At 42.7% G+C, this 23,487-nt stretch overlaps 1 protein-coding gene across 1 annotated transcript in view; it reads left to right on the top strand.

Moving 5' to 3' along the window:
- HECTD4 (HECT domain E3 ubiquitin protein ligase 4) overlaps positions 1-23,487 on the top strand; it is a 467,625-nt gene that overhangs the window by 63,660 nt on the left and 380,478 nt on the right. Inside the window, 2 exon segments of the mRNA XM_030218637.1 lie at positions 21,597-21,727; positions 22,197-22,305. Coding sequence (XP_030074497.1) covers positions 21,597-21,727; positions 22,197-22,305 — 240 coding nt within the window.

Raw genomic sequence — 23,487 nt, forward strand, 5'->3', positions numbered from 1 at the left:
TACATTTCCAATCAAAATTGTTTAAATCATGCTACAAGCTCTGCTAATCTAGTTCATAAACATTACATAAGTACATAAGCACTGCCACGCTGGGAAAAGACCAAAGGTCCATCAAGCCCAGAACTCCGTCTCCGACAGCGGCCAATCCAGGCCCGAAGAACCTGGCAAAATCCCAAAATTTAATAACAATCAATGGACTTGTAACCACTCGCCTCCACCTACCCTCCTCTCCTCCTTCCTGTGCACATTAATTGATTTGATTTGCTTACTTTATTTTTTTTGTCTATTAGATTGTAAGCTCTTTGAGCAGGGACTGTCTTTCTTCTATGTTTGTGCAGCGCTGCGTACGCCTTGTAGCGCTATAGAAATGCTAAATAGTAGTAGTAGTAGTAGACTTTTCCTTCAGGAATCTGTCCAGACCCCCTTTAAACTCAGCAAGGCCAGCTGCCGTCACTACCTTCTCCGGCAGTGAGTTCCAGAGTCTAACCACGTGCTCAGTAAAGAAAAACTTTCTCCAATTTGTTTTAAACCTACCACATTCTATACTAAAAGCATTTGATGCCATATATATATACTGCACCCGAATATAACATGTCAAAAGTTTCCAAAGGGGATATAAACTGAACTAGTACTTTAAAGTATTATAAACAATATAAACAATACGCTGTTATGATGTTATCATTATTGCATAGTTCTGTACCCTCTGTCATGCTCATGCACTATCTTCTTATAAAAATTGTTTTCGAAAATACAAAATAGAGCTTGTATGTTAAATCATTTCTTATAGTTAAATAAAGGCGCACTTATCTCAGTGCCGTTGGGTGTGTGCACTACACCCGACAGCAACAACTTCTTTTGTCGTTAATGGGTTCTCTACAAATTAGTTGGCGAGCAAAGCACTCTCATGTAGCTGAATCCATCACGAGTTCGACTCTGCAGGGTTTCTAAAAATCTTCATCAGGAACTTGGATTTGAGGCTTCAGTTATCTGAAAACAAATATGAGGTAGCGCCACAAATCTAATAATAAAGAACGTGTCTGAACTAAAGAGTTTTTATATGCTCCTTGGGCAGGAAATGAGGACATGACGTACTGATGACATCTGACATCAGAAATAGACCGGAAAACTAGTCAAATACAATTTAATAGAAAAATACTTAAATGTTCATAAAGTAGAAAACAGAGATAAAATAAGATGGGTCCTATTTTATTCTAACACGTAATGAATCTAACAAATAAATAAATAGACCTCTTTGATTGCTTTAATTACTCTGGTTTGTGACCAACTGTGGGAGCACAAAGGAAAAGCAACAATGGAATGACACAACAAAGAGAAAATGAATTTGGCTTTGTCTGGGCCAGTCATACAGTGTGAATTGGAGAGAGAATCTGTGGCAAGACTTGAAGACTGCAGACAATCTTCAGACAACATGAAAACTTGCACTATTCTGCCAAGAATAATGGACAAAAATGTCACCATTCTGCTGTGCAAAATATTTAGACATCTATTCTAAACAATTCATGACCATTATAATTGCGAAAGGGGCTTTCAGAAAATAGTGACTTCATAAAGATGAATGCAGTCACGTTTCTGAATTTTTCTTATTTTCATATTTAAATTTACATCAGTAGTAATTTGTACTGTAGCCAGATATTTCTTTATCAAAAAATACATTTCTGATCTCCATAATTGCATTCTTCTTATTATTATTACAGTCAATCTTCCGCAGTGTCCTCCACAATTCCATGTGGATCACAAAAAAAAGCACAAACCAGCACACACAGCTGGGAATTTACAAAAAAAAAAATCACACAATGAATCTTGTATCATCATCCCACATACTTCTTTTTTTTTTATTTATTTTTTATTATGCTTTTATATATTTATACAAGACAACTTGCATTCAGTAACACGAAAAGAAATCATTACAATAAGTAATGTCTAAACAGATATACAGAAAGAAAAATAAACACTTCTTAGACCACAATAATGGAGGGCGGGGGAGGATGCAAATTGAGGAGAAAATAGTTCAAAATACATTGTAAAGGAAATAGGCCTGTCCAGAACATAGTAACATAGTAGATGACGGCAGAAAAAGACCTGCACGGTCCATCCAGTCTGCCCAACAAGACAAACATATGTGTATACCTTACCTTGATTTGTACCTGCCTTATTCAGGGCACAGACCGTACAAGTCTGCCCAGCAGTACTTCCCGCCTCCCACCACCAGTCCCGCCTCCCATCACCGGCTGTGGCACAGACCGTATAAGTCTGCCCTCCACTATCCTCGCCTCCCAACCACCCACCCCTCTTCCCCCCACCTGCTCCGCCACCCAATTTCGGCTAAGCTTCTGAGGATCCATTCCTTCTGCACAGGATTCCTTTATGCATATCCCACGCATAGTTCCATCACTATTTAAATCTTAATCTGTTGTTCCCTCATTGACAATACCATCTAGTTACCCATAAGTTTTGAATTCAAAAAAATTTGTAATTGGTTAGGATCAAAGGAAACATATTTGTTTCCTAAATATTTAACACAGCACTTACAAGGGTAAGTAAGTAAAAATTTAGCACCCATATTCTTAACTTCTTCCCTAAAAGCCAAAAATTTCTTCCGCTTATCTTGTGTTGTTTTGACCACATCTGGAAATATCCAGATCTTTTGACCGCAAAAAAGCTTTGCTGAATTTTTAAAGTAAAGCCTAAGTAAGGCATTCAAGTCCTGTTCAAATATGAAGGAGACTATTAAAGTTCTTCTTACTTCAATCTCCGACATAGAGTCCTCCAACAAAGCAGTTAAATCTTGAATTCCTTCAGCAGGTACATTTTGTGAAGTCACTAATTTCGCATTTTGTTGTTTTCGGAGGTGGCAAATAATAAACTTTATTCAGAGGTGGAATTGCCTCCTGAGGGTATCTAAGTATCTCTACCAAGTATTTTTTTAGGAAGTCCAATGGGGTAATCCCTGTCGCTATAGGAAAATTTAGCACCCTCAGGTTTAGCCGGCGGTTATGATTTTCAATTTGTTCAAGTCTTCTAGAGACCATTAATTTGTCTTTTATAAGAGTTTCTGTCGTTTTCAAATTTACCACCTCTGTTTGCAGCTGCATTATTTTTGAATCAGTATCCTGTCTGAGTCTCCAGAGATAAAGCAATAGTTTTAACTTTACTTACTAGAGAAGAAGTATCTTGTGCTGTTTTAGTAAGTGTTACAGACATTTCTTGAATTAGGTCCCAAATGGATTGCAATGAAACCAGCTTGGGCGACGCCATTGTCGTCTCTTGAGTCTTCTGCCGCAATCTGTCGTGGGGGGCCACCGTCGGAATTACCCCAAACGTCACCTTCCGGTCGCCGAGTGATTCCAACCGCTCCAAGCAGCTCAGCAGGGCAGGGTGGCGGATTAACACCCGGGGGTGATAAAGATGTTTCAGGTCCTAGTAGTTCTGCTGCTCCTTCAGCAGCGCTATCAGCAGGACTCGCTCCGGTTTGTAATGGAGTGCTCGTCGTATATCTAAGGATCGTCTGCTGAGTCGGGGTATGTAGTGGGGATGACGGTGGTAAACCCTTTACCGTCCCCTTCCTCTTGGTGTGCGGCATTTAGAAAAACTTGTCAGACAGTGGAATGAGGCTCAAAGCAGACTCCACTCGATACGTGATCAAGCACTGGGCACCATCTTAACTCCTCCCCCCACATATTTCTTAAAATTGTTTTAAGTTGCTTACGAAACAACAAATAACAAATAATTTGTTAAACAACGAACAAACGAGGGAAGAGAATTCCGTAGTGAAGCTGTCTGGTAAGGAAGAGAAGATGAAAACTGCCTTATATACTTAACCAGCTTAATTGAAAGAAATAATAAAGAAACCTGTCATCTCAATAACTGCTTAATAAAGGAAAAAAAAAGATGCATGGCGGACACTACACCCAGAAGAGCGGGAATATACACATTTGTCAAGAGCGCACGGCACTTTTTCTAGAATAGATTACATTCTAATAGATAAGAAAATATTCTCCCAAGTGGAGGTAGTGGAAATTGGACCAGAAGAGGTAACAGATCACGCGATGGTGTGGGTAGACCTGAAAGTAACAGAGAAAGGTCACGGTGCTGTGGGGTGGCGGTTCCCGTCCTATCTAACCTCGAACAGAGACTTTCAAAGTTATGTACAAGGGAAATGGGCAGAGTTTGCAGAACTTAATTCAGAGTATAAAGACCGCCCTGCTATTTTCTGGCCAGCAGCAAAAGCAGTTATACGAGGCAACATTATTGCATACACAGCAAGACGAGAACGCAGACTGATGGGGGCCATAGTCAATCTGGAGAAAAAGCTCCAAAAAGCAAAGCGTAGATTTATCCAAACCCCTAGCACCCAACACAAAGACCAAATGCAAACTGCCAAAATAGCATTAAACACCATGCTTCAGGAGAGAGCTACCAAGACATTAATATTTAGGAAATACAAACTCCAGAGGTTTGGTAACAGAACAGGGACACTACTGGCGAGCTTGGTCAAGCACAAGGGAGGTCCCCGTGTAATAACAGCGGTAAGGAACAGAAAGGGAGAGATACAACATAAAAGAGAGAACATAGCACAGGTTTTCCAAGAGTTCTTTAGCTCAATGTATAAGCAGGGACTCCCACCAGATACAGAAGCCATTCATAACTACCTCCGAAAAGCAGGTATGGAACAGCTAACGAGTGAGGAGGCAAGGGCCCTAGAAATCCCTATGTCAGGGAAAGAGCTGCAAGAAATTATTAAATCTTTGCCCCTACACTCAGCTCCTGGCCCTGATGGCTATACAAGTGAGTTTTATAAAATCCTGGGACCCATGGTGACAGGAGCCCTTCAGGACTATTTTGAAGAGGTGATAAGTCAGCAAGAGTTCCCAACTCATGCGAATGAGGCACTCATAACCCTACTTTTAAAGCCAGGGAGACCAGATACACAAGCGGATTCTTATAGGCCAATCTCCTTAATAAACGTTGACGTTAAATCTTGGCCAAATTGCTCTCCAATAGACTCCATACATATCTTCCCCGCTTAATAAACTCAGCCCAGGTAGGGTTTGTTCGCAACCGACAATCAGTAGTTAATGTGAGGCGACTACTGCTAGCAATGGGACACTGCCAACATTCAAAGACCCAGTCAGTGCTAGTTAGCTTAGATGCCGAGAAGGCTTTTGACTCTGTAGACTGGGATTACTTGTTTGAGGTACTTTATTTCCTTGGGATTCGGGGATGGGTACAACGGGCGATTCAGGCCTTATATACTCACCCGACAGCTGCAGTGCTAGTGAATGGAGCTCGCACACCACAATTCCCAATAGCACGAGGAACCAGGCAGGGATGCCCCCTCTCCCCCGCACTGTTTCTATTGGCGATCGAACCTCTGTTGAGGACCCTAGTTAGGGAGCCAGATATTCCCGGGGTGGAGGTGGGAGGGGACAATGTCAAGGTGATGGCCTTTGCAGATGATCTTTTGATAGTGACAACGCGACCAGAAATGTCAGTCTCCAAGTTAATACAATGCATAGCTGCCTTTGGAGGCCTATCAGGTTTCAAGGTAAATTTACAGAAATCTAATATTATGCAGGTGTACCCTCGGGGTAGAGTCATGGGTGGCCAATGACCTGCAGTTGAAACCGCGGGCTATAATTAAATACTTAGGGGTACACATACCACAAGATCTGTCTAAATTATATGACTCTAATGTCCCCAGGTTATTGTCAGAAACGATATCAAAGCTGGCACGATGGCAAGGGCTACCCATTTCACTGTTAGGACGCATAGCTTTATACAACATGATGGTAATACCATGTTGGTTATATGTATTTCAAATGTTACCAATATACTTGAAAGGTATAGATGAAAAAAAGTTGACTCTTGCCCTGACAAAATTTCTGTGGAGAGGGAAGAAACCCAGGTTATCTTTGGACATGGTAAGCTCCCCAAGAGAGTATGGAGGATTGGGACTGTTGAACATCAGATCCTTAACCATAGCTTGTGCTATGAGACATTTAAATGACTGGTTTAGAAGCTCTACAGATTTTTCAGCAACAAAAATTGAACTGGAGTTGTGCAAACCATTCCATTTTAGTAGTTTACTCCATGGATTACAATGTAAAATACCACCAACGTTGGAGATATCTCACATCTTGCCTACTGCCCAAAAGACCTGGAGGTGGCTATGTAAACTGCATCATTGTTCTTACAAAGTGACCCCACTTTTGCCAATAGGAGGAAACCCGGAATTCCCACCAGGTACCCTATACTCTATATTTACTAGATGGACAAAACAAGGAGTCACGTATTTACAACCCATACTTATGGAAAATGGGAGACTGCAATCTTATGGGCAGTTACAAGGCCTAAAGCTTCTAGGACCTAAGGACCAGTTTCACTACTGGCAACTAAAACACTATGTGACCAATTTGCCCTGGGAAGCACTTGCAGAGGATATTCAAGAGGAACTTCCAGCAGCTTTGTCCTTAAACTCGCAGCAGAAAGTACCATTATCATACCATCACAGGCATATAAAAGACACCAAGTCGGAAGTGGACTATGCTAAGTATGCTAGAGACTGGAGTAAGGAGCTATCGGTGCAGGTAACTCCTAGCATGTTTAAGGAACATGTATTGACATTAAAACAAACAACCAATTAAGCCGCGTACTGGGAGACTCAATACAAGTTTGCCCTCCGACTTTATATTCCACCGCGAAGGGCTTTCCACATGGGTTTATCTCCGGACGGGGCTTGCCCCAAGTGTGGAGAGGCTGGAGCAACTCTGGGGCATATGTTCTGGAGTTGTCCCTGGGTTGTGCAGTTCTGGACTAGCCTAGTTAGGCAAATAACAAAACTATGGAAGACAAGATGGACATATTCGCCCTTACTGTTATTTGGTAAACCGCAGCTCAGCAGGCCGAGACCTAAAGGTTATTCTGAATTTGTGAAAAGAGCCATCATGATAGCAAAGAAATCTATCTTAGCAGACTGGTTGGAGGTAAAAGGGCCATCGATTCAGATATGGAGAACTCAAATGATACTTTTGATGAGGTTGGAGAGACTAGCATGTAAGGAAAGGCCTCGCACAGAGCTTGATCTATTTATAGTCAGATGGAGCCCATTCCTTGACACAATGCCCTCGGAGGCAAGAAGCCTATTATTGAATATGTAATTATGTGTCATTGTTGTACGCTGTGAATAGTAATAACTGGGGGAGTAAGAGATGGGTTAGAGGGACGGGAGGGGAGAATAGGGAAGGGAGGGGAAGGGGTAAGATAGAGTAGGGAAGGACATATATAAAATGATGGTAGATGTTGGCTTAGTGGAAGATTGTTTGAATGTATTGTTTCATACCATCAATAAAAACGATTTAAACATAAAGGAAAAAAAAAACTACCAGATAAGAGGGGTATAATAAAATAAGAAATTGATTATACAGTCAAAGCTAGAAAAATTAGACTGATAGTACAGATCCAAAAAATTTTTCCAAGGGACACTAGAGCAAAAAAATAATAATAACAAATTTATAGAATGCAACCATCTTACCTCCACAATACAAAATGTCCTAAAACACTGAGACACCTGATGTTGCTCATTGAGGCCCCAAGCATCTCATACAGAAGAAAACGCAATTGAAATAGTTAAAAAAAAATACACATTTTTCTTAAACCTAAAAATACATTATTCTTGAAAATGAATGATATAACCTAAAACAAGTAAGGTCACCCTCCTGATTTCACGCTCTTCCTAACTGGAAGGTAATATATATTTTGAGAGGGCATAAAGCTCCTTTTGGAAACTTCAGTACCTCCAACAGCTTCATTAGAGAAGATTTTATGTTTAATCATTTTTATTGCAAAAAGAAAAATAACATTACAAAAGCGCAATTATCACAAACTTATTTTGATTAATATCCCCCCCCAACCAACGCCCTCCCCTTTCCTTCCCTTTCCCTCCCTATCCCTCCCTCTTATCTCTATACTCCCCTCCCCCCCCTTATCCCTCCCATTCTACTTAGTCAGCCACTAGGGTATCATTATTAGTTAACAAGTCTACTCCTGGCAGTCGGAGACATTGTATTGAGGAACGGGCTCCAGATGCTCTGGAACTGTAGTCCAGCCTTGGATTTGAAGTCTGCTATTCCCAATCTTTCAAACCGCAACAATGTTATCATTCGTGTCCGCCATTGCGAGTAAGTGGGATCTTGTCGGGACATCCATTCCGTTAATATAACTTGTTTAGCAACCATGATAGATTTGTGAACAAAAGCTGTAAACCCCGCCGGGACAGGATGTATAAGTTTCGGACGCCCCAGTAATAGGGCAGAGTCATATGTCCACTCTGTCTTCCAGATTTTTGAAATGCAATGAGTCAAGTTTGTCCAAAAGCGAACCAAGCCCCCACAAGTCCAAAGCATGTGTCCCAGCGTGGCTCCAGCTCCCCCACATTTAGGGCACTCCCCCCAGGGCGAAAGTCCCATGTGGAAGGCCCTTCTCGGGGGAATGTATAAACGGAGCGCCACTTCATATTGTGTTTCCCAGTACGAGGTTAAAGTAGACTGCTTGCATATCGTTAGGATGTGTGTTTTAAATTGTGAGACCGTCAGATCTATTGGTATGTCCTGTTGCCACATGTCCAGCAATCTAGCGTAATCTAGTTCTTCAGCAGTATCTCTGATATGTCTGTGATGAAATTTAAGTGGGACCCTTTGTTGCGCCGCCAGAGAGAAGGCCGAAGCCAGCTGCTCCTGGACATCCTCTGTCAGATCCTCCCACGGCAGGGATTGTACATAATGTCTTAGCTGGAGGTAGTGGAATTTATCTGTAGGAGATAGTGCAAATTCTTTTTGTAGTTCTTCAAACGACCGGAGCTTTCCCTCAGGGGTGATGACATGCGATAAAAACACCATCCCTTTCCGCCTCCAACGCTGAAACGCGGGGTAGAGCAGGCCCGGCCTGAAGTCTGGGTTTCCACATATTGATAGGTACGGAGTGGTTTTTGCCGAGAAATTATGAAGCTTGCAAATCCATTTCCATACTGCTTTTGCTGCTCCCATTATTCCCGTTCTTCTCAATATGTGAGGTATCGGGGACCCTTTGTGTGCAGGTAGCTGCTGAAATGGAGTTCAGGATATATCTGCAGCTCCATGGACGTGTTCGTGTAGTCTTGGGTGTCTCTAAACCAGTCATTTATGTGGCGCATACCACTGGCCACAGTCATGTGCTTGATATTCAGGAGTCCCAGGCCCCCATATTCTTTCGGTATACACAACATGGAGTAAGGAAGGCGAGGCTTTTTCTTTTTCCATATAAAAGACTGTATTATTTTTATCAATCTCTGCTCGTCCATCCTCTTTAAGAATAGCGGGAGAGTTTGAAATGTGTATAGCCACCTGGGAACTATGACCATGTGACCAGAGCTATCCGACCCAGCAAGGAAAGCGGTAGAGGTCCCCAAGCTAGCAACTGCTTGTTAGTGTCCCGTAACAACTGCAACACGTTCTTTTCATAAAGCTTAGACAGATCCATGGGGATAAACACTCCCAGGTATTTCAGAGAAGTCTGTGCCCATTGAAAAGGGAAGGCCCCGGGCCATGTTGTGCGCACCTCCGGGAACACTGGAAGGGCTATAGATTTGTGTAAGTTTAGTCGAAAGCCTGAATATCCCCATATATCTCAATAATCTCTAACAGTTTCTCTAAAGATCTAGAGGGCTCCCTCACTACCACCAGCAGGTCATCTGCATAAGCTAGAATCTTTATGGTGTGACCCGCCAAAGTAATCCCCTGAAGATCTGGAGCTGCGAGGACCGTCCGTATCAGGGGTTCCAGGGACAGGAGGAACAGCAATGGGGACAGGGGACAGCCCTGCCTTGTACCCCTCCCAATCTGGAACTCTGATTCTCTAATGCCATTCATTAGTACTCCCACTCGGGGTTGATCATAAAGTGTTCTTATAGCTTGCATAAACCATCCCTCCAGGCCCATTACCTTTAATGTTTGAAACATGAAGTCCCACCCGACCCGATCAAAAGCCTTTTCAGCGTCCAGGCTCAGGATCAAGGTGGGCACCTCAGCTTGCTGGCTAGACGCTATAGCCAGTAGAGTTTTCCTGACATTGTGAGCTGACTGACGGCCTCTCACAAACCCCACTTGCTCTGGGCCTATCAACGATGGCAGACATTGCCCCAGACGTTCCGCCATCATTTTTGCCAGTATCTTTATGTCAACATTTAACAGGGATATTGGTCTATAAGATTCTACTTTGTCTAGGGGCTTCCCTGGCTTAGGGATTAATGTTATCAGCGCTGTATTAGCATATCTCGGGAAACTTCCCTCCTCTATGACCTCCTGATAGTACTCTAGGAGTGCCGCCAGTGCTTCCCCTGGTAAGATTTTATAGTATTCCCCGGATAGCCTGTCCGGGCCTGGCGCCGACCACAATTTTAAAGTTTTAATCCCTTGTTGCAGCTCAGACATTGTTAGGGTTTGTTTAAGATCTCTAATTGTTCTTCCGTCAGCGTAGGGAGGCCTATCCTCTGTAAATATTCTTGCATTTTTTGTTCATTAGGGGGCGAATTTGCCTGATATAGGTCTGTAAAATATTCTGTAAATGCTTGCCCTATCTTTTTGCTATCTGTGATGAGGTTACCCATGGGATCTTTAAGTGAGGTCACCACCCTTGGCGCGCCTACATGTTTTATTAAACGTCCCAACATCCTACCTGCCCGGTTTCCAAACCTCTGCAGCTTATATTTATAAAACAAAGTTGATTTCATTTCTCTCTCATGCAGCAAGCTGTTTAATGCTATCTGACTGGCTTTCCATTTTTCTAGGGTGGCGGGTGTGGGGTGCCGCATATGTCCTCTTTTGGCCTTCTGCAACTGTCTCTCCAGTAGCAGTATGCTGGCTGCCTTCCTTTTATTTTTGACACTGCAATAGGCTATTATAGCACCTCGTAGAACAGCCTTGGAAGCTGACCAGAATAATTCCGGTTGGGTGTCTGCATGAATTTTGTTAGGCTCTATATATTGTCCCCAGCTTTTCTGTATATGTTCCCGCAAATGGGGGTCAAAATGCAAATGAGCTGGGTATCTCCACCCTCTCCCCCCCCCCCCCCCCCCGGGTCTGGTGTGAGTTTGAGGTCTACCCACACCATCGCATGGTCGGATATTGCTTCTGGGCCAATAACTGCTGCGTCTACTAATTGAAAAAGAGAGCGAGCTAACATGATATAATCAATTCTGGCAAACGTACCATGAGCCCTTGATCTGTGCGTATAATCGCTCTCTCCGGGGTGTAATATCCTCCACGGATCTACCAGATCAAGGGTTCTGTTAAAAGTTTGGAATTCTCGAGCCCGCGTCCCTCGATATTGAGAGGCTATAGTGTTGGAACAATCCTGATGGGGGTCTATTACTGCGTTAAAGTCTCCTGCTACTATCAAATCTCCTCCCCCATTCTGCAAGCATTTCCCAGTTAAATCCTTGAAAAATGCTGCATCAAAGTTATTGGGCCCATAGAGGACTAACAACAACAGAACCCTCCCTGACAACCATACTCTTAATAGAATGAAGTCTCCTTTGACTCCTTTGTCCAGTACTGTGGCTTTATATGGCAGTCCTTTACGAAATAATACAGTGACTCCCCCTTTCCTACCCTGAGGAGGGGCCGCAAACACTTCACTAACCCATAGTTTTTGTAATTTAAGGTGCTCTTTGTCTGTCAGGCGTGTTTCTTGTAAGCACGCTATATCAGCTTTATATCTTTTTAACATGGTTAAGATCTTGGATCTTTTAATCGGGAGCTTATACCACCAACTTCCATGATAGTATCTAGTGGTCATTTTGTCCAATTTCACTATCCTCATCAAATTGCCCCCTCATTTTTATAATTCTACTCCCTCTCCAAATTTTTATGGTCCCCCCAGCTCCAGGTTCGCTCGTTCCCTTTATCCTCTTTAATATTGGCCCCATTGTAAACCTTTAGACCCAATTTGCCTCCTGCCCAAGCTTTGATCCCTCTGGCTTCCTTCTTTGACTTTTTTCTAGTCCTCCCCCCCCTCTAATCTCCCCCCTCTCTCTCCGACCCTTAGCCATCTGCCAGGCCAATGCCGGTTTCAGCTAGAGATCACCTGGTTAGCAGGGAGCCCTTCACCCCATTTAACATGTAATTCCTACTTACTGTAACTATATATATTAATACGCTGTCTCACAGCAGATGTTAAATTTGCCCTCAGTCCTCCTCAGAGATACCTTGTTCTCGCAATCCAACTTTAGCCTCTTCCGGAGTTTTAAACATGCGCCATTGTCCTTGTAGTGAGACTTTCAATAATGCTGGATATTGGAGCATGAAGCGAATTTGCTTCTGCGCCAATGCTGCGCATAAGTGATGAAATTTTTTCCGTTGCTCCTGGACCCCGGCAGAGTAATCCTGAAACATAAGGACTGGTCACCCCTCGTGCTTTAGATCCCCTCTGCGGATCTTGAATCCATTTAAAACTTCCAATTTGTGGCGATAATTAAGTATCCGTGCCACTATCACTCGTGGCCTCGTCTGGGTATCATTTTACGTCCCACGCGGTGCGCGCGCTCAAGTACTAAAGGCCCCAGAGAGTCTGACAGTGCCAGTTCTTTGGTTAACCAGTCCGTGAGCCAGGTCACTATATTTCTATCTGGAATGTTCTCTGATATACCCACAATTCGTATGTTGTTTCTCCGGGAGCGATTTTCCAAGTCTTCTAGTTTATCTGCGTGCTCCCGGAGTTGTTGTTTTAGTTCATGAATATCTGCTCTGTACCCCTGCGAATCATCTTCTAGGGCCGAGACCCTCGTTGTAAGATCCTCCATGTGAGTCTCCAAACCTTCTAATTTGGTATGGTAGGCGTCTATCTTATTCTCTAAGGCGTCCCACTTGGGCTGCCAGACCTTTGCTACCGCCGTTGTCAGTTGTTCAAGTTGCGATGCTGAAAAAACCCGGTCAGCCTGCTGCGGTTCGCCCGCCATTTTGAACTCCGGGGTAGGCACTTTGGTCTTTTCTTTCTCCTTTTTCCCGGTACGTAGCGCCATTCCAACTGGAGTTTTGTTTATATATTTGTCCATATAGTCTCACTGTGGCCAGCCGTTGATTTATAGGCGCTAATGAAGCGATGCAAATGTAATTTCGGGGTGAGGGCCCTCGAGCTGCAGCAAAACGCGTCTGCTCAGCTCATTGCACCACGTGATCTCCTAGAGAAGATTTTATGAGCTGCAGGAAGTTTAAAAGCCACATGTGATCCAGATTTTCCATCTTCTTATACAGAATTTATCTTGCATTAGGGAAATGTAGACTTTCTTCACCTGAAAGTGCTCACTAGCACTTCTATTTTCTGAGTCTTGGAGAAGAACTCTTAGGCTGAATTTTGAGCAAATTCAATGACAGATGTTGCTATAGTAGGACAGACCTGGTGAAGGAACACTAGTGCAATACAGATCAAATCCAGGGTTGTAATTTTATTTATTTATTTATTGCATTTGTATCCCACATTTTCCCACCTATTTGCAGGCTGAATGTGGCTTACATGGTTATGCTAACATTGTCATTCCAGGATCTTAAATACAGTAGTATTGTGCATAGTTTAAGGGAAGAGAGAAGGAAGGGAGAGATTAGGGTAGTAATAGAAGTGGAACAGATAACATAGAGCTCATTCCCCCTGAGTCCATGGCAGTTCCCGTTCCTTCAGAACTCCTCTCCCCCTCTGTAGACCAGGATTCCAGCTAATTTCCCCTCTGACCTAAGGTAATTGCACTGTTGCTACTCTTGGCTGTTAATTTTCAATACCATTTTCTGGAATATGAAATTTAATCTTCCTTGTCACTTGCAGCAGATGAATCCAGGAACCTAGTGGGTTAAGTCCGCCTACCAGCAGGTGGAGATAGAGATAAACAAACTAAAGGCGCATTTGACAAAGTACCTCCTGAAGAGTCCAGGAGGACATTGGAGGTCATGGGATAGGAGGTAGTGACCATTGTAGATTAAAAAACTGGTTAAAAGACAGAAAACAGAGAGTAGGGTTAAATGGTCAGTATTTTCAATGTAGAAGGGTAGTTAGTGGGGTTCCCCAGGGGTCTGTGCTGGGACTGCTGCTTTTTAACATATTTATAAATGACCTAGAGATGGGAGTAATTAGTGACGTAATTAAATTTGCTGATGACACACAGTTATTCAAAGTTGTTAAATTGCGAGACGATTGTGAAAAATTACAAGAAGACCTTACGAGATTGGGAGACTGGGCGTCTAAATGACAGATGATGTTTAATGCGAGCAAGTGCGGAGTGATGCATGTGGGAAAGAGGAACCTGAATTATAGCTACATGTCGCTTTCCCGAGGACCTTGGCATTCTGTCAGGCTTCTTCCCCGGGAGCACTGGTTCGTGAGTCCTTGGGCCACTACCGTGCAGGTGGCAGGCAAGGTCACTTCAAGGTAGAGAGACGAGGCAAGACTGGACTGGAACCCTGGACTGGAGGTCTGCACAGGAATACACAGGACTGGAACGCACCGGACGGGTGCGCACTGGAGTGGAGCCCGCTGGACTGGAACACACTGGAGTGGGGCCCACTGGACTGGAACACACTGGAGTTAGGCTTCACCTACGCTTAGCCACCATTCCCCGAGGGTTGAGCCCTCAGGTTCGGGCGGCCGGCCGGCAGGGCTTACAGGAAAACCGGAACTGGAACTGGCAGGCAGGAACAACAGGAGTCAGGATACAGAAGTGCCCCCAGGCACCTAGGCGAAAGCAAAGCAGACAGGCAGGGAAGAGGACACAGGAGCTACATACAAGCTAAGCTCAAGGGAATGGGAATGACAGCTACGCTTGCCAGAGGAAGGATTAGACTGGAGCTACAGTAGCTAACAGATAGAAAGGAGAGAAATGGCTGCAGCATCAGCCGCTGACCAACCTCAGACAGGGAGCAGCACCACTGCACAGGGATAACAGAAAGGCTAGAAGCCCACAGAGAAATAATAAACACAGAAAGCCATGGAAGCCCACAGAGCAATGGACACAGAAGGGCTGGAAGCCCACAGAGCAATAGACACAGAAGGGCTGGAAGCGCACAGAGCAATAAACACAGAAGGGCTGAAGGCAAGGCCCACAGGTGATAGTAACTTGCAAAGCAGAAGGGCTGGAAGCCCACAAGAAAAGACAAGGAAAGCTAACTGTGCAAACAGCACACTAACCTCGGGACCTAACGCACTGCGGAAGCATTGGCAATGCAAAGGCCAGGGCTGCAGTCTCTAAGAGCTTAATAAAGCCCTTCAACACCAAAGGCACAGCTGCAGCAATCACTAAGTACTACGGAGGCTGTTCAGGCACAAACCACAGAGCAGGCAGAAAGCACAGTGAAACACAGAGAGGCTTCCCACACCCAGGTGTAGTAGTGAAGCAATTAGAGTCATGCTGGAAGCAGCCAGCACAGAGAGAGAGAGAGAGAGCTAACCCAGGCAACACCTACAGGTGCAGTATAGTGAGGCAATTAGTGTCATGCTGCTGGAAGCAGCCAGCACAGAGAGCCAGAGCTAGCTCAGAAAAGACAGACAGAAGAAACAGGAGCCAGCTAGGAAGTTGACCCCCCAGGAATAAGGTAAGTCTGAGGGTGGTCACGGCCACAGACGTGACACTACATCATTATATGCTACAAATAAAAAAAAATCATGCAAAGTTCCATGTTAGGAGTCACCGACCAAGAAAGGGATCTAGGTATCATCGTTGATGATACTTGAAACCTTCTGCTCAGTGTGCTGCAGTGGCTACGAAAGCAAATAGAATGTTAGGTATTATTAGGAAAGGAATGGAAAACAAAGGCATTATAACATCCTAATTTTTGTATTGCTCCATGGTGTGACTGCACCTCTAATATTGTGTTCAGTTTTGGTCGCTGCATGTCAAAAAAGATATAGTGGAATTAGAAAAGGTGCAGAGAAGGGCGACGAAAATGATAAAGGGGATGGGACAACTTCCCTATGAGGAAAACCTAAAGCAGCTAGGGCTCTTCAGCTTGGAGAAAAGACTTCTGAGGGGAGATATAATAGAGGTCTATAAAATAATGACTGGAGTGGAACGGGTAGACGTGAAGCATCTGTTTACTCTTTCTGAAAATACTAGGACTAGGGGGTAAAGTAGTAAATTTAAAACGAATCGGAGAAAAGTTTTCTTCACTCAACGTGTAATTAAACTCTGGAATTCGTTGAGAGAGAATGTGGTAAAGGCAGTTAGCTTAGCGGGGTTTAAAACAGTTTTGGACGGCTTCCTAAAGGAAAAGTCCATAGATCATTATTAAAATGGACTTGGGGAAAATCCATTGCTTATTTCTAGAATAAGCAGCATAAAATGTTTTGTACTTTTTTTGGATCTTGCCAGGTATTTGTGACCTGGATTGGCCACTGTTGGAAACAGGATGCTGGGCTTGATGGACCTTTTGGTCTTTCCCAGTATTGCAATACTTATGTACTTCCTCTCCATCTGAGGCCTGTTGGTGGGCTTCACGGGTATTGAGTCAAAAACGGAAGTAAAATTCAGTAGCTACATATTTGTTAGGATTTATTTACTGCCCTTTTGAAGAAGTTCACTCAAGACGGTGTACAGCAAGAATAATCCAGACATAGGCAATAGACAATTATAGCAGAAGAAAATATTTAAATAGCAGTACACATTATGGCATACTATTCTACTTACAATATCAACACAATATATTAAAACATCTTAAAAGGCAGTATAGGGTGTAAGTGGAGTCGGAGCATATAGACAGAGAGTAACAGAAGTTAGAAAATAAGGAAGACAAACTTAATGAATATTACACATGAAGTCAGAACAATGCACAAAAATGATCTCAGCTAGAGTAGGAGTAGATAAGCAAGCCTTGCTACACAGTATGTGCAGCTGGTGTTAGTAACTGTTTAGTTTGTTGCTCCTTTTATTAAAGGCTTGGAAGAAGAGCCAAGCTTTCACCTGTTTCCTAAAGTACAGAGTGTCTTGTGTTAAGCTAAGCAGTCCACAAAAACAGAATACATGTCTTCTGATATTGAAGAGCTTTTATTCCAACCACTTCAAAAACGCAATTCCCCGACGTGGCCATGTTTCGCCATCTTTCGCCATCTTATAGGCTGCGTCAGGGGCTTAAACTTTTAGGGACCTAAAGGGCACTTGCACCTAATAGTTATCTGTTTATCCAAAACAGACAGCAGGAACTGACAGCAAAGCAGTAATAGTAAGTGTTCTGACTCAGAGTTTGACCTCCTTAGTCAGCATCAAACAGAGTAGGGGCTACTCTGGAGAAGGCTTGTTGGTGGGTATCACCGTGCAAGTTTTTTTTTCCCCTTTGCAGAAGGTGTGGTTAGGGATATGTCTTTGGAAGACCTTAGCGATCTTGAAGGTTACTTTTTTCCTCAGTGGTTTTCCTCCGTTCCTTTGGGGAAGGTAAGTTAAAATAGAAAACAAACCTTTGCTACAGCTATAATGTAGAGATGAAACACCCCCTGCTGGCCATTCAAAGGAAATGCACTGAAGTGAAGAAAGGTGTCCTAGGGCAACATTAGAAATTATAAACATGGAAGTCCCCTGCTTTGCCACAGATAACATAGTAGTCACAGATAAGAGGCAGTTTCTGAAAGTTGGTTGGATTTGGGGGATTAGCATAAGTAGCTGTATGCCAAGGTTCCTGACTTTTGATTTAAGAGGGAGTTCATAGCTCCCAAAAGGGAAGTGTTATAGCCGTTGCAGGGGCCAGGTTTGATTCAACTCTGAGCCCAAAGGATGAGGACCTGTGGAATTCTTCAGTTGCAGTTGTGGTTGCATTCTCCCCACTGTGTCCCATCTGTTACCATCTCATTGGCACATCAGCAGAAGGGTGTGGGATGCTTCTGACCAGAAGAAACAGGAAACCTGAAGAAGGGGCTGTGGACATGTACCAGTGAGTCCCATGGCTCAGTATAACATTGCTCCGTTGTACAAAATATCCCACATACAACTGCTTGAGTGCTGATTATTTAAGGCATGATGTGGGGGAGAGTTGAGTTTACATGTAATTCTCCAAGATATTTTAAAGATCCCAAATGTTTTATTAAAGGCTGGACCCCCTTGCAAGTAGAGTTCTGGCATCTTATGGGCTAGTTGTGCAACATTTAGCTAGCTGTTACTATAAACAATATGAAGCAGTGTTTAAAAGAAATTGGATGCTTGTTGAAATCAGTATGGTTCTGTTCTCATTTATGTAAACAATATGCAAATGCATATTGATGTCAGAAATGTATTAGTTGTGCTGGCATAGTTGGTGCTTTGTGGGAAAACCTTGTAATGGGATAGAATATACAGACCAAGAAAACAGGATGGAAAGAGCCAACCACCACAAGCCAGGATGTTACAAAATAGCTCACTTTATTTAAAAAAGTCTTCAAGGAACAATGTCCAATGAAACTATACAATATGCAATAACGTACATAGAAAGTAGTTTACAATGGGTACTCCTAAATATAGATGACCCAACACTGCAGTGTTTCAGCGAAAAGGATAGCATTGATGCCTTCTTCAGGGGTCTTTAAGGAAATATAAAATATATAAATCTTGATTCAGAAAGGATAGGAATAGAATGTGATAACCAATGTGAGACAAGTGGTAAAGGAAGTGCCATATAAAAATAGTGATACAAAGTGCTATTAGTGAACAATTATATGTAAAAGGAAAACTGCATGGAAAAATGACTGGTGGAACATGCTTAAGTTGAAACAGTGCAGTGTAGTCCACTGGATATGCCGCTAAAAAGGTAACAAGAAAAAACAGAAATGTGACACTAATAAAACCTAAATACAATGCCCTAAAGGAATTGTTAAGCCTTACTGGGGCCGATAATGAAATTATAAAAAGGTATTAAACTTTGCTGAAGATAACTAAAATAAATAAATAAATGGCAGTGGCCACTGATGCTTCTAGTGTGGATGTCAATAAGTGCTTGGGAAAAATGAAATGACAATACAACGTTTGTGCATTATACTAAAAACTGTGAATAACAACCAGAGAAAAAACATAAACATATATACAGAATATACTGTTCTGATGTATACAATAATAATTTCATCAATAATGCCAAGATATACTAATCTAATGTTTAAAACCAACCTCTGTGTATAAAATATGACTAATGAATAAAGAATATCTAAATATGATACAGAAAATGTACATTACAATCGTAACTGTGGATAACAAATAACAGAATATACTATACCAGAGGTAGGCAATTCCAGTCCTCGAGAGCCGGGGGCAGGTCAGGTTGTCAGGATATCCGCAATGAATATGCAGGAGATAGATTTGCATACCAAGGAGGCAGTGCTTGCAAATCTATCTCCTGCATATTCTGGAATATGCTTTGCAGACTATTACTTCTTATAAATTAAGAAAACTATAAACAATATATACTGTACAAATAACCTTATTTAGATAAATAAGCAACAACAGAATATGCAGATCATAAAATTGCTTCAACACAACATATAATTCAATATAACATGAAGCACACTTATCTTTGTAGTTGTCTATATGATAAACAGAGAGCTCCAAATAAATACTTGTGATACAACAGGTTAGCAGTGAGGCATAACATTTCTCAAAGGTTCACACCCTAACTGTACATTGTCACCTTTTTTATATCATAACATAGTAACATAGTAGATGACGGCAGAAAAAGACCTGCACGGTCCATCCAGTCTGCCCAACAAGACAACTCATGTGTGCTACTTTTGTGTATACCCTACTTTGATTTGTACCTGTGCTCTTCAGGGCACAGACCGTATAAGTCTGCCCAGCACTACCCCTGCCTCCCAACCACCCGCCCCGCCTCCCAACCACCGGCTCTGGCACAGACCGTATAAGTCTGCCCCGCCTCCCACTACCGGCTCTGCTATCCAATCTCGGTTAAGCTCCTGAGGATCCTTTCCTTCTGAACAGGATTCCTTTATGTTTATCCCACGCATGTTTGAATTCCGTTACCGTTTTCCTCTCCACCACCTCCCGCGGGAGGGCATTCCAAGCATCCACCACTCTCTCCATGAAGAAATACTTCCTGACATTTTTCTTGAGTCTGACCCCCTTCAATCTCATTTCATGTCCTCTCGTTCTACCGCCTTCGTATCTCCGGAAAAGGTTCGTTTGCGGATTAATACCTTTCAAATATTTGAACGTCTGTATCATATCACCCCTGTTTCTCCTTTCCTCCAGAGTATACATGTTCAGGTCAGCAAGTTTCTCCTCATACGTCTTGTTACGCAAATCCCATACCATTCTCGTAGCTTTTCTTTGCACCGCTTCGATTCTTTTTACATCTTTAGCAAGATACGTCCTCCAAAACTGAACACAATACTCTAGATGGGGCCTCACCAACGACTTATACAGAGGCATCAACACCCCCTTTCTTCTGCTGGTCACACCTCTCTCTATACAGCCCAACAACCTTCTAGATACAGCCACCGCCTTGTCACACTGTTTCGTCACCTTCAAATCCTCAGATACTATCACCCCAAGGTCCCTCTCCCCGTCTGAACCTATCAGACTCTCGCCACCTAACACATACGTCTCCCGTGGATTTCTATTCCCTAAGTGCATCACTTTGCATTTCTTCGTATTGAATTTTAATTGCCAGACCGTAGACCATTGTTCTAGCTTCTTCAAATCCTTTTTCATGTTTTCCACTCCCTCCGGGGTGTCCACTCTTTCATAAAAAGCTATAGACAGTAACACAGTTTGAAGCTTTGTATTTAAACTATTTTTTTTAATGTAACTTGTATCCCCAAAGTGCATTTTACCTGAAAAATCTCACTTTGATCTGTGTTATATTGAAAACTCACCATGATCTGAAAATTGGTTGAATTCCATTCTCAGGAAAACTTCCATTTTGTAAAAATATAGTGGGGGGGGGGGGGGGGGGGGGGGGGAATTTCCATATCTTTAAAAATGTCAATTATCTAAAATGAGCTTGGTCCCAGACATTTTGGTTAAAAGGTACTCGTTTACTGGAATTACAGCAAGAGCATGATTAAAAACAGAGCCAGTTTAGGGTATTAGATGCCCTAGGCAAGCCTTCAGCCTTCTCCGCTCTCTCTCTCCCCATCCTTCCCATTAACTTTCAGGCCCCTTGGATACCCCTATACCACCCCTTTTCTGCTAGTGAAAGTACCCTCTGTTTTTTCTTTGTTTTGTTTTTGTGTCTGTGTTTTTACTTCATATAGTTGTCGAGATCTGTTGTTTTGCTTTGACTGCAGCTGCTCTGTGCCCCTCCTCCTCCTCCTCCCCCCTACAAGAAGCTGCTACCCTAGGTGGCTGCCTAGTCCTGCCTAATAGTTGGGCCAGCCTTGATTAAAAATGGAATGCAATATTGTTTTGTCTTAAAACAATCCCTCTCCCTCCCCCCCCAATAGAAAGTAAACTGGAACATATTTGTCATAGACTGAGTGGATTGCTGCTGGCAGCTAAGTTGGCCATCTTGCAAGAAAGGATTGTTGCTATCTTTACAAGCTTTGTAATAATTTGTGAGCCATCTGTTTTTTTTTTCTCTTTCTGCTATTTAAAGGCTGCTGGTTTTGGAAGGAGGTCCTGGGTCGCCCTCTTGTTTACTTGGAGGCAAACATATAGTATCTTGGGGGTTTGAAGATATGTTACCTGCTCCAGATAGTAACACTGGCACATGCACTGACAACAAAGGTAAATCAAATTGGTTAGAATTTATTGAAGGTTATTAGTATGATATGTTACTATAGTATTGTATGTTCTGCTGTAGGAATTGCTTTTTTTCATGTATTTTAGTTGTGGTGGTATTTCATATCATACAGAAAAGATCACTTAAGATGATGTCACTTTCAAAATATAGGTCAAAGAGTATTGATGAGCAGGAATTCAACACTTGAGTGTATTTAAAACATTGAGGTCTACCATTCCACTTTTCTGTGAGGTATCTTGGGTTTTGATACAGCTTTTAAAATTTTTAATTGTGTTCAACACAAGTAGACTTTTCCAAAAATGTAGAAATTGTTGGTTAACCTTCAAATGGTTTATTGAAGTTGTTGCTGGAGTCTTTTAAAGTTGCTGGAAAACATGAATCTCTTGAATCAGATATTTTGATCAATCAATCATTTGAGGATTTTTTTTCTTTTTGTTTTCTTTTTAATTTTAGATGCAGACCTGGGGCGCTGCCTTGCAGCAGATGGATTTTACCTTTATACAAGTAATTCAGTTGGTAAAGGAATAAGCAAATTGGGGTCAGGATTACATGGTACTTTACGGTAAGTAGAGGCCGACCGAATTTCAGTTATGATGCTGAAACTGGCCAAAAATCCATCTCCCTGATTTTGATTTCAGCTGAAAGGCTATGGTCATGGTTTCAGTTTTGGCCGAAACTGACTGTGTGTGGGTAAAACTGTTGAAAATACTGGCGAAATAACAAAATCAATTGGTTCATGTATACCACAGTTTTACCCTGATGACTAATACCCTTACAAAACCTCAGACCCTCCCAAGGATGAACCAAATGGGCCAACAGTTTCCCAGTATGATTACCATAGCGGCACAATTATGCCTATTGTATAACCTTACTCTTTCTACCTTTTCATGCATATAGACATTAAAAGCCACCCAAGCTGCCGGCAAGGGGTAAGCAATCCACTCCCGTTTACACTGGGCCACCTGACGTTCCAAGTACAACAGTTCCTTTGCAAACTTTCTCAGCTGTACAGTTACATAGGCAATTGTTTCTTCTCGCAAAACTGTTTTTGCTGTCTCCCAACATAGTATTGGGTCAGAGATATACTGACTATTATCTGCCAAGTAATGCTGCCACTTCTGAAGTATGTAAGGTTTATAGTGGGAGTCCCGATACAAGTACGGCAGGAAGCACCAGGTAGTTTGTCCCCCAGCACCACCCCCTCATATCCAGCCAAATCGTCGCATTGCCAGATAAGATGGGGAGTGGGAGTCCTATGGCAGCATCCAACACCCGATAAAAGTAGGAAGAGGGCACAAAAATATAATCCAACTGGGACATAGCTGGATGAGCCCTAGCCACATGAGTGTAATCTTTATCCAAACGGGTGCAGGATCCGCCAAGTGTCCACTAGATCCAACACCTCACAAAAGTGCTATAACCCCCAACTTGCCCTACATTCAAGTGAACCCGTCCTACCCATACAATCCATAGTAGGATCCAGCGCAATATTAAAATCACCCAATGCTACAAGGGGAAATTATAAATAAGGCCTTCAGCACTTAACAAGGTCTTATATTCCCCTGGTATCCCTAGTACCTTAAGAAGTTTTAATTAAACAACTCTATAATACTAAGATGCAGTCAGTAGTCTAGCACGAGAGGGGTGCTATCCAGTCTTTTGCATTGAGTGTCACATGTATGACTATCTCCCAGTTGGTGAGATGTCATATGTGTGTGCTTGGTGCAAAAAGCTCCTAGCTCTC

The sequence above is a fragment of the Microcaecilia unicolor genome, chromosome 11 (assembly GCF_901765095.1).
Source record: "Microcaecilia unicolor chromosome 11, aMicUni1.1, whole genome shotgun sequence".
Taxonomy (NCBI): Eukaryota; Metazoa; Chordata; class Amphibia; order Gymnophiona; family Siphonopidae; genus Microcaecilia; species Microcaecilia unicolor.